General features: G+C 37.2%; 1 protein-coding gene across 1 annotated transcript in view; it reads left to right on the top strand.

The window, feature by feature from the left end:
- Window positions 1-12,623, top strand: part of LOC145787340 (uncharacterized) — a 13,725-nt gene continuing 1,102 nt past the window's right edge. The window contains exons 1-9 of the mRNA XM_082599066.1: window positions 1-1,013; window positions 1,258-1,392; window positions 1,942-2,038; window positions 2,899-3,137; window positions 6,148-6,266; window positions 8,567-8,756; window positions 9,429-9,587; window positions 11,260-11,370; window positions 11,603-11,709. Coding sequence (XP_082455192.1) covers window positions 918-1,013; window positions 1,258-1,392; window positions 1,942-2,038; window positions 2,899-3,137; window positions 6,148-6,266; window positions 8,567-8,756; window positions 9,429-9,587; window positions 11,260-11,370; window positions 11,603-11,709 — 1,253 coding nt within the window. The 5' untranslated portion in view covers window positions 1-917. The remainder of the gene's footprint in view (window positions 1,014-1,257; window positions 1,393-1,941; window positions 2,039-2,898; window positions 3,138-6,147; window positions 6,267-8,566; window positions 8,757-9,428; window positions 9,588-11,259; window positions 11,371-11,602; window positions 11,710-12,623) is intronic.

Here is a 12,623-nt window from a genome sequence, read left to right on the forward strand (position 1 = left end):
ATGATCAATGATAGTTGTATAGACTTTAGCAGTCTCATGTAAGCTACTGTAAGTAGTGATAGATAGATGTTTATTGGCTGCTGCGAAAAAGATGTGCGATGAATCAAAACGCAATGTGCAGTAAAACTGTCGAAAAGATCACAATTAAATATATAAAAATGATATTAGCATCACAGCAACGGGAGACTGCAAAGTGACCATTCAAGATCTTCAAGTCAAGCAGCCACACCTAAACTCATCAATGATAATTATAATTCGCTAATTGAGACAAATAAATAAATAGCAATGAACCTGTCCAAGATGATAAGAAATTAAAAATTTAGGTAGGACAACGTGGCCTATGTTACAATTGTAATTCTGATTAGTAATTTAACATTTGCCTAATATGTGTGAATAATTTTCTTTTTGCACATTCTTTTAAAAGTTGTCAAGGAAGATTTGCGAATTTCAACTGGTAACTATATTATTCTAATTTTTTGCGCCAGAGTATTTTATAGAGCGTTGTAGTTTACTGGTTGTGTATCGATAATAATAGCAATCTAGCCTAGGTTGGTCGAGTTTTAGCCAGTAGCAAGGTTGTAAATTTTTCAACTCCTAACTATAAAAATCCTAACCTTATTCCTAACTCTGGCAAAACCTTTCATGATACAATGCTTTTTGATCAAAACAATGGTAACCAGCATGGAAAAATAGTCACTTCAATTTTTATTAGCCTAAAACAAAAAAGTTTCAAGTATATTGGTGACACTGTGACTCCCACTGTAGGCCTACTTAATTTATGAATTTTGTTACATGTAGTTTTTTCTAGTTGAGATTAGTAGTCTCTTTGAAAGTTAGTAGCCTAATATTATTGGTAGTAAGAACATTTTTAAAACAATTGTAATAAAAAATATGAACACACATTGCTGATTTAAAACATGTCGAAAAAGGAAACTTTCAATCCTGACACTGAACAATCAGAGTCGACCAATTCACTGCTTCACCCAACTTTTCATGACATAGAAATCAAACTGGTGAGTGATGGTTACACGGAATGCATTTTTTAGAAACTGCTTTGTTTCAGTGAAGCATAGTGCTAAATCTTTGAATTATCAAAATACTGTGCCACCAATCAACATATTCTTGCTTACAACAATGATTCAAACTATTGGCTTATTGACTACAGTATATGGGCTATTGTTCCATGGAAAATATTGATGAGGATTTTTAAATTGTATTTTTTATCTTAATTAAAATCAAAAATTCCAATTCATTCAGGTAAAGATCATTAATCCAAATACAACATCTGTAAAGTTCCAAGAGCACCATCACAATCATCAAAATGAATATGATATGATCAAATATTGTCCTCCTGTTGTGTCTTCTGGTCTGGAAATAAATTCTTCTCAACAGGTAAGGTGAAAATTCGTTGTAGCCTACTGTATATGTTACAACATTGTAGTTTTAGATTGAGAGTTGTGTCATGAAGGTGAAGGACTCACTGCTTGTGCTTGGTACTTTTTAGACTAAAAGATTTGTTTATAATTTTATGTTTCCATAATGCATGTAGCATAATCCTAATGCAAAGATACTAACAGAAAAGTTAATTCAATGGTTTATTTTAATTTTGCAGTAAAGTATGTTGTTGCTTGCTGTTACAACAAGAACCGGATGTTAAAACATTTCAAAACATAGCGAACTTTTGCAGGAAGCATAAATTTAAATATAATTAAACTTAAAAAAGTTTTAAACAGTGGTTGTTATCTTACAATACTGTAACTATCACTCCTCTCAATACTGTCATTGGTTGTAGGCTTGGTTTTATATATACTTTCAGTTAATTTTGAAAGTTGTTACTTTTTACCGTATAACATCACAACGACTGGCTTTCTAACTGGGCTATGTGGACATTTGACCCATGTAAACCTTTTTTTAACCTTTAGTGCTAAAACTATGTTGCAGATAAACACACGTGAAGATAACCAAAATCTGAAAGCAGTGGAAATAAAAACTAAACCAGTGGTCACTTTCCAAGGTCATGAAGAAGTGCCATATCAAGGTCTAAAATAAAAAATTGTTTCTGAATTGTTATGTAATTTTTTTGCCATAATTGTTTGCTAACTTTACCAATTTATACTTACTAAATTACCAGCCTCATTCAGTAGGCTATAAAGTTTTTGCTTTTGTAGCTACTGCGGGCTTTCCTTGCATCGCTTCTCGTGCTTAGTGCTGCTGGGAAGCCTGCGTAGGCGCTGTAGGTTCGCCGTTAGTCATTTTACGTTTCCTTGCGGCGTTCACTTTCTGTTCTACCACTTTTAGATTTGGAATGCTATGGAGTGCTTAATCGCATCTTGTATTTGAGACATCGATACATACACATAATTTTGCGTCTGTTTCACGTTGTACAGTTTGTTGCTTGCCGCATTGCAATGAAAGTGATCAAAAGTGGAAAAAACTAACCGGAGCTATTGATTTGTTTTCTTTGCAATCAATGTGTCGTGGCTGCATGCTCTGAGCGGCACGTCTTTAACCAGGACGGATTTCTCTTATGCTGAAGGGACCACCACCCTTTGGTGTGGGTATAACGTCTATTATTGCTGTCCGTCTTAATTTTGGTTCTTGGTGTGGACGTCATTGTTCTGCATTATCGCTCTTCGTTCTGTTCATGGCTGAATTTTTGGTGTCAAACCGTCAGCTTCCTTTTACGTTGCGATGATGGCGATTCGTTTCTTTCTACTGCTATAAACTGATATACAAGAAGTATGGGCCTCGTTCTCTGGCCATCCCCACCACTACTGTGCATGGGATGTCGCTATTATGATTACAGCTGTGTATGAGCGAGTTGCTACACACTGCGCCGCTACACTTTGAAAGAAATTCACAAAAATTGAACAGTATTCAATTTCTTTTCATTGTCAGCTCTTCCTGTCACTAATCTTCCCATTGATCCGCATCAAGTTTTGAGTCCGACTCAAATTCGTAGCCACAGCAGAACAAAAGAAGAAGAGGATGAGGTACGGCATAATAGAATGTTGAAGCAAAAGCTTCGAGAGGATATGTTGTTGAAGAAACAACAAATTGTTGACTCCTTGAACCGGAATCGAAGAAGATCAAGTGAAAGAAGGAGAGCAAGCTCTCAAGAATCAAGATATTTTGAGGTGTGTTTTTGTATTTATAAATGGCACAAAGCTTAACTAATGCCTGCATTGATTTAACACCAGACATTTAAACTGGTAAAAGTCGCATACAGACACACAAACATGATAATTTATCATGTCACAGTTTGGCCTGGCCAATGGTTAAATATAATGAAATTTCGGTACAAATAATTTTAGCGTAGGTTTACGTTAAGAATTTCTTTACAATGTTTCCAAAGTTTATCTTTGGAACTGCATCTATTATCTTTACATTACTGTAACGCAGGGCTGGGCAACCTTTTTCTAACCGCGGGTCAAAACCAAAATTTCCAGAGTCTTAGAAGTAGGGTGGAGTGAAAAAATTTTTTTTTTTTCAAATCAAAAAATCAGATTAACCAAAATTGGCGTATGGACCTAAAACCAACTTCTGAGAAGGTTTTGGGTTTGTGCCACCTACACCAAGGTGGCCCATAATTTTTAAAGGTCATCCGAGGGTCAAATTTCATGAAAATCCCATAACTTGGAAACCGGTTAAGCTAGAATGTTGGTTTTTGGCTTAAAAGTTCCAGAAGGTCCATGTTTATATATGCTCTAATGCAACTTTTGTCTCTATTTTAACTATATAAGCTGATAATAATAAAAAATGACGTTTTAGTTTGAAAGCTATGTAATGTGGAGAATTAAAAATGCTATATTTGAACTATTTGCACCCATAGTTATGTGTTAAAGCATAATAGGTACAAACTGACTAAGTACTGCTTAAAATACTTTCTAAGTAGTTAGTACAAAGGATATGCAAGCAACAATCATGGATATGTGACAAACAAACTCAATGACAAAAATAATATAGCAAAGACTCAAATGCAATAATGTTACAATGCTATTTGACATTAAGTTTCAAAATTTACATCTTTGGTTTCCATGAAATTTATTAGAAACTACTTACAATCAGGGTCACATTATAAAAAATATCATGTGGTGAAAAAATATTGAAAACCTTCAACCTGAAAACATTAGGACCATCAAAGTCAGAAAAAATATATTTCTATTCTAATCCATTGCAAATTTGGGCAAGGCTGACTCTGCTTTGGTAAAGACCCTTGTCAACCTTAATCCACCACTGTTTGCAATGAGTGTTACAGAAACCATGACATCAACTCATTTATAATTACACATATCCAATGGCAATACACAGCCAGGGGCCCCGAGAGGGGGAAAGTCGGGCAACTTTCCCCCCTAGCATAATATTGTGAAGGAAAAACGAGTAGTTTTTCGTTTGTGCACGTTTGAGTGGGGCCCATTTTTGCCACTAAAATGATAGTGTAACAACTTAAAAAAAAATATTTTTTGAATAAAATAGGCAGTTCCAAGTATTTTTCGATCATAGCATATGCAACTTCAAATGTATCTCATCAAGAACGAATCATTCTTGTATTAAGGTAGGCATTGTTAAACTGTTTCAAGACGTAAAATTTGATGCCTGTTAAGCCTACTGATTTCTGCATCATCAATTTTCTATTGTTTTAACTTAAAAACTGGTGCTGCTGCGATTGGCTAAGCGTGTAGCCTACTATTTTTGCTTGACCAACGGAACCTTGACTTCAAAAACTGCATTGGCCAGGCGTAAGTCCACCGGTGTTAGCTCAGTGGTTATGCGCCCGGCTCGAGATCATGCAGCGCTGGTTTGACTCTCGTGGTCATATCATTTTTGGAGTAAGTGATCAACTGTAGCTTGTGTCATTTTCAAGTGTAACCAGGCCAGATAGGAAATTCAAAATAAAGCTGCCTCATTCAAGAAGCATACTTGAGCAGTTTCAAATCCATCCTTCTCTGCATTTGTTTTTCCTTTACAATATTATGCTAGGGGGGAAAGTTGCCCGACTCCCCCCCCCCCTTCTCGGAGCCCCTGGCTGTGTATCGTTATTGGATATGTGTAATTATAAATGAGTTGATGTCATGGTTTCTGTAACACTCATTGCAAACAGTGGTGGATTAAGGTTGGTCTTTATCAAGGGTCTTTACCAAAGCAGAGTCAGCCTTGCTCAAATTTGCAATGGATTAGAGTCGAAATATATTTTTTCTGACTTTGATAGTGCTGATGCTTTCAGGTTGAAGGTTTTCAATATTTTTTCACCACATGATAATTTTTATAATGCGACCCTGATTGTAAGTAGTTTCTTATAAATTTCATGGAAACCAAAGATGTAAATTTTGAAACTTGATGTCAAATAGCATTGCAACATTATTGCATATGAGTCTTTGCTACATCATTTTTGTCATTGAGTTTGTTTGTCACATATCCATGATTGCTGCTTGCATATCCTTTGTACCAACTACTTAGAAAGTATTTTAAGCAGTACTTAGTCAGTTTGTACCTATTATGCCTTAACACACAACTATGGGTGCAAATAGTTCAAATATAGCATTTTCACTTCTTTGTTGCATAGCTTTCAAACTAAAACGTCATTTTTTATTATTATCAGCTTATATAGTTAAAATAGAGACAAAAGTTGCATTAGAGCATATATAAACATGGACCTTCTGGAACTTTTAAGCCAAAAACCAACATTCTAGCTTAACCGGTTTCCAAGTTATGGGATTTTCATGAAATTTGACCCTCGGATGACCTTTAAAAATTATGGGCCACCTCGGTGTAGGTGGCACAAACCCAAAACCTTCTCAGAAGTTGGTTTTAGGTCCATACGCCACTTTTGGTTAATCTGATTTTTTGATTTGAAAAAAAAAAAATTTTTCACTCCACCCTACTTAGAAGGCCATAGAGCACAAATCTTCCATTAACAAAAGTCTGTTTTTTTTATAATGTTACAACTTTCGAATATATAGAATTTAATCAATTTAGGTCTTGATTTTGTGAACAAAGTCTGATTCGGGCCGTCGGCTGCCGATCCCTGCTGTAACGTATGATAGTTGTTGATTTGTTGTGTTTACCTGGAGATCTAGTAAAATTAGCAAAAACGCTATTCATATACGTTTGCCTCAGTGGAGAAATAAGTTTTTATACGTATCTCAGGTTGCTCCTGGGATAATAGTTGGAGAGCGACCTGTTTCAAGAAATCCACCGGGTACCTCTCCCTATGAAACCGGGAAGTATTTCCATTCAGAACACAAGCCGACTTATGAGAACAGAGCGTGAGTACATAATAGCTAGGTCAGAGTTATCTAACTTAGTAGGCCTACTTTGCTAAAAACTTGTAAGATAATACAAAACTTGATGGTTAATAATAGCTAGGACTAGAAAAAGTTAAACAGAAAACAATGAAAAAGCTTTGATCTTTAGCATCTGGAACTAAATCTTCAACAGTGATCTTAACCTTTATCGAACCTTTACTGAATTTATCAAGGTTTCGTCGAACCCCATTGAATTGCACAATTCTGACACAACAAAGTTGCAACACTGAAACGAAAATAAAGGAGAACAATTAACACAAGTACAGTTCAAATTTTATAATGGCATGTAGTACCAATGTGACTTGTGTTCCCAGCATTGACGAGACAGATTCAGGTTTGCTTTAGTCGTTTTGGCATATTCAAAAACCTAAGAATTTAAAGGTATCGTGCTAGCTCCATTAAAAATATCATCAATATGCGTTTGCATAATCATATTTGCTCTGAAAAATGGCTATGTAGCAAGCTGTTCAGCACTTAAGCTTGATAGTCTGGTGACCGTTTGTTGAATTTTTATAATTCAGAGGACTCTTGTCAAACCTTTACACGGCGCCGTCGAACCCAGGTTATGAACCACCGATGCAAACTTTAAAAATTCAAATGTGCCCAATCAAAACAGATCACTAAAACCTACTTCTAAAGGTGGTAAAATTAAGAGATCACCCTGCAAAAAAATTAAGATTTTGGTTGCAAAATATCACGTGACGTCATATTTGCTTTATGTGACGTCGAATAAAATAACGAATATTTATCAAAAGTGTTGCCAAACAGAAATAAATTTTTATTTCCTTACCATGCTTTGTTTTTGTCTGACTTTGGTAAACAAAAAAGAGTGCCATTATTGTGCTGTTATTAAGTCTGATAAAAATAACGGAATGACGCTATTTTTCCGGTTTATTTTCGTAGTTTCTATACCTCCTTATGGCCGACTTTTCTGTAACCCCCTGGAAATTATTTAAATCGTTGACTTGCTTTCTGAATGTTGAGCCCTTCAGCTGTGACCTTTACTTGATTGAAGTGATGGCAAGGAGTTTCTACACGAGATCTGCCTTTGTGTTCATACTCGTAATCTTGTTATCGCCACTTACATTGATATTATGTAAACACAGAAACATGTTTAAAGGGCTAACGTTTTGAAGAAAAGTCATGCGCTACATTTAATCAAAAGGGGCATATTATGCTTCTGGTTTGATACAGTATGTATTTCACATATTCTGCGATCACAAACTTGGCTAGAGATAGGGTGGCTTCGTTAAAGAGAAAGGTTTACAAGATAGCATCTTGGCTAATTTACTTGAGAATAATACCATAATGAAATCACCTAAGCTAAGCAGGTGAGGTTATTGTGCAAATAGTTATATCATAAATTAGACAGTATCACACTAAATCAGAAAAATCAGTTTGTTTATAGACTTTTTGCCACACAAGTGTGGCTTCTTCAGTATAGTCCTATTCAAATAGAAAAAGACTATTTTATTTCTATTAGAATAGGACTATACTAAGGAAGCCGCACTTGTGTGGCGAAAGCTCTATCTATATTATATAAACTGATCTTTCTGATTTATTGTAATACTAGCTAATGATATGAGAGAAGGATTCGTAATGAATGCAAATAACTCCATCTAGCTAGGCTATTAGTTGTTAGCGCAGTCCACCGGAACCCCAGGAGTTTCCGTAAAAAGCTAAGGTCCCCAGAAAAATAAGTGTTTGGTCTTTCATCATACACTTTCTTTGTATGTTGCGCAGACGAAGGGTCCCCAAAGCCATATCTTTAGAAATGGTTGTTAAACCACTCGGCATGCGACAACTCAGCAAGTACATTTCAGCTGCTGTTCAAGTCAGCAAATGATATTTACGTGTTCAGTTCAGACTTGTTTGATCATCGCTTGTTAAATTAAATTTTCTGACTTGTTACATGCCAAGCTTCGGCTTGCTCAGTTTCATCATTTGCAAACTTCAGCCACTTGCTGAAAACTTGCTCAACTGCCGTTTTCTCAGTTTCATCATTTGCAAACTTCAGCCACTTGCTGAAATTTTGCTAGCTCAGTTGTAACTTGCTCAACTGCCATTTGCTCAGTTCACAGCTGCTGACTGTACCTTTTAGGAATAGGGGTCTCTGGAATTGGAAAGCTTAAGAACCACTGATATAGGCTGAGTTAACAAGCAAAAAATAAAAATAGGCAATAACATCGAAAGACATGATTTACTTAGGCTGATTTATCTATTTGCAAAATAACATTATTATTTCGTGCTCTATCATTCAGAGCAACTGTCCCAAGCACCAAGAAGTCTCGAATCTGGACCGGGCATCGATCTGGGAGCAGTAGACCCTTAAGCACAGTATCTTCCCGATGGAAAGCAGAGGAACCAGCCCTCCCAAAACCCAATCTATTCATTAAGATGCCTTTCAAACAGGTTCCTGTTATCACAATGGACAATAATTACAAAGTTGAGGTAAGAATTTTTTTTTGTAAAAGGGACTATCATTGACCTAGCTTGTAGTTAAGCTGGTGTAGTACAGTAAACCTTGCTTAATTAAATTTTACGTTATAAAACATAATACAAAAACTGCGATTTCTATGAAATGCCTTAAGTAACTATCCCTGTTAATGAATATCCTAATACCTTGTTTAATCGTAAACCTAAATGTGTGTTCAAGATTGCTTTATTAGGCGTTTTAACGATAGCCTAAATACTACATTTAGTATTGTTACAATAATGATAATAGTGTGTTATATAACGGCATATTCATCGCTGATATGCGTATGTTCTCAGCCTTTTGCATAGCAGACAGTGTCAGTGCACTGAGTGCAGTTGTAGAAAGACGCAGCCGAGTCCTTTATTAGCACGTTATTTTGTATATGAGCCTAGTTTGAAAATAAAAATGTCTTTTATTATTATACAGGCCATCACAAAATTTTAAATAAGATTGAGGTCGAACTTCATTTGGTGAAGGTCGACACATTGGTGAAGGTCGACCATTTTTGAGGTCGAACTTAACCAATCAGCAGGATTAACTTCACGTTAGACTTCGAACAAGTGGTTGATATACTATACCCTGCATTGATACGGTCTAGCTACGGTGCTATTACATTAAAAGGATGTGAATGAAAATATCTCTTTCAGGATGAATTAGTCTTACCTGGAGATGAATTGAGGGCTACCACGGCTTTCGCGTTGTCAAGAATAAGGCATGCTTTCAGAAGAATGGCCCCACCTAATGTTCCCCCTTCACGTCAGGGTCGCTTGGTAAAGGCGAGGCTGCGGCCATTGAGACCAGTGCCGGTGAGTCCCGTTTTGTAATATTAAAACTCAGCTAAACCTTCAATCAAAGATTGATCTGATGTACAATCTATGATCATCAACGTTGCTCATCTATGATCATCAACGTTGCACTTTGCAGTTTTCTTTATAAACAGTGTTGGCATCGTCGCCCTATTAGGCTATGGTTTCCTAGATTGGTTAAAAACTAAGTGTAGGCCAAACTCAAGAGACCGTTCAAGACCATTTGGTCTGGCTTATGTAAAAGAAAAATGTTGGCTCTTGCCTTTTAAACAATTTACATTGTCAAGTACATGAATTGTTAGCGCAATAATCTTTGAGTTCCATTTGAACAACATGTTTGTTAAGGCGCTAATCATATTGGAAAAATTTAAGGGTTGTTTTACAAGTACCGCTTGACTTTTTCAATAGATGTGAAACTTACATAGGCTTATCAATTCAATTACTTGGGTATCTTCAATGAGTTAATATCATCGATTACAACAGGACAAGGTTGCATTCACTTTCCACCTCTTCTCCTAGTAGAGCTCATAATATGAGGTCAATAGATGTTTTGAATTTTTCTTTAGGTTACCGTTGACTAAATTAACTAATTAAGTTAGGATTTCTTTCAGTCCTTCAATAGTATTTAGTCATGCAAACGGGACACTATAGGCTGCTAACGATCCCCCATCTCTTGCTTCACATTTTTAAACCCATTTATAGGCTTTTCGTGTTGGAAACAAATCATAGCAGCCTTAATCTGCTTCAGGGCCTTTACAAAAGCCAAAGCAATTTTTCAAAACAAAGAAGAGAAAACAATAAGGCTTCGGATAATCGTAACAAAATAGTCAAAAGTATTCCGCGGACAATTGTGTCTTGCGTATCATTTACATGTTTTATTCTATTCTCTACTTCATATCGTTGTTAATTAATTGGTTTGGTTTTGAATCTTTATCCTCGGACTGACAAGTCTTGAGAGGTTATTCCTGGTAGTTTCGCATACTTGTAGAGGCTTTTGACTCAGGGCCGGTTACCGAGATTGACAAAACGAAGTTTCCGTTTGTGAAAGTGTTGTTGCCGGGAAATTATTCCATCAAAAAAATGCCACTGAATAGAGAGTAGTCCTTAATGTGCATTGCTCAAGCATACACCCCGAGAGTCGAACCAGCGCCGCTTGATGTTGAAGCTTCTTCGTTCACGAAGTCAAGCGCTAACCAACTGAGCTATTAAAGCGGACGATAACGATTGATCCCCCCATACAAGGTATAACATAGGTCTAGTGGACAGTAGGCCGTAGCCTACTTGGCAAAATGTTTATATTTTATGTCACTTAAATATTGCCGGATAATGAACTAACGTGAAGCAGATAAATTTCATTTTAAATTTTTGATGAAATGTTGATCGCCCATATGCGAAAGCCAATACGGTCTCACGTGACCTATTACTTTTTTGACACTGGCTTGGCTTTGCAATCCTTACCCTCTTAACTTGAGCTGCGTCAGATTATCCATCTCCTCACTAGGCCTTAGTTATAACTATGCATAAATTACCCAAATGTAAGTTTACCATTCTAAACCAAATTATAGGCACCTACGCTCCTCTGTGCTTAAATTAGTTTTTCGATTTGTTTGTCATTTTGTAAGCGATACATGACTGGAAGTTTTGTCACATAAAGTTAACATTTGCATAACAGGCAGCTGGGCCTCACATATCCTCATGCCAAGGGGTGCAGCCGGAAAACAGGAAACAAACTAACTCACCGAGTCCTGAACGACTGCGATATCTTAAAGACCAATACTTGCGGGTAAGCTCTCATCGTTTGTAGCCAGCTTATGGTGGTTACGGTAGCCTAGCCCTATCCCAATAACCTCAGTATCAAAATTTTCGCTTGTTTTATGCCCTGAATATTTCTCTGAAAGATCCACACTGCTGTAATTCCACTTGAATATTTACAGTTGGCAGGTGAGGGAAGCAGATGCGTTAGGCTACAATTCCTAGGTTCACACTTGTTATAACAAACAAGCTGCTTATCACAGGCTTGTCGGCGACGGAGACAATCGACGCTGAAGGAAGAATACGATCGGCGTACAAACGCACATTCCGCGGCTTCAGATCATTCCTTGCACAGGACATCACCGCAACCGTGAGTTAAATTCCGCTATCCGTCCCGATAGCTCAGTTGGTTAGTGCGTGACTTCGTGAGCGAAGAAGCTTCAAGATCAAGCAGCGCTGGTTCGACTCTCAGAGTGTGCGCTTAAGTAACGCATTTTAAGGACTGCTCTCCATTCAGCGGCACCTAGTGAATGGAATAATTCTCCGGCAACAACACTTCAACAATCGGAAAACTTCACTCTGCCAATCTTGGTAACCGGCCCTGCGCCAAGAGCCTCTACAAGTATTCGAAACTACCAGGAACAACCTATCAAGGCTTTGTCTGTCCGAGGATAAAAATTCAAAACCAAATCAAATTTCGTGTTATAGGGGATAATTTTGTTGTATCTACTGGCACGTAATTACAAAGCGGTGGGATGGCGCAGCGGGTAAGGCGCTCGCTTTCCAATCGCGCAATCCGGTTCGACTCCCGGCGGCTCAAGCTTGTTGTTGAAAAACACCGCTCACCGTACCTGGGGTGTAATGAATTGGATGGGAAAAGTTGCTGAAGGCGGCCGAGAAAAGGGAACTAGCCACCCTACTCTCGTTAGTGCCGATGGCTTAGTATAGTGAGAACCTTATCTTCTCATCCCCCGATACTTGGATTCAAGTATGGGACTCACCTTTACTGGCATGTATTTACATATTTTCGAGTCTAGGCCATTATATAGCCTTTCTAATACAGTCTACATAGCAAGTAGACTGTAGTCTACATAGCAAGTTGTCGAATTTACAATCAGGCTAAACCTCCACACTTCTATCCTTGGAAGCTTTCTGCAAGCTCTTTCAAATAACGGATCTACTAGGTTTAATAAATTTCTAGCCTGAGCTTGTAATGTAAATCCGTTGTTGCATTTTCTAGATAGGGCACTTCTTGAACTGGCTTACAGTCAAAATGTTATACCA

The sequence above is a fragment of the Aplidium turbinatum genome, chromosome 18, assembly GCF_918807975.1.
Source record: "Aplidium turbinatum chromosome 18, kaAplTurb1.1, whole genome shotgun sequence".
Taxonomy (NCBI): domain Eukaryota; kingdom Metazoa; phylum Chordata; class Ascidiacea; order Aplousobranchia; family Polyclinidae; genus Aplidium; species Aplidium turbinatum.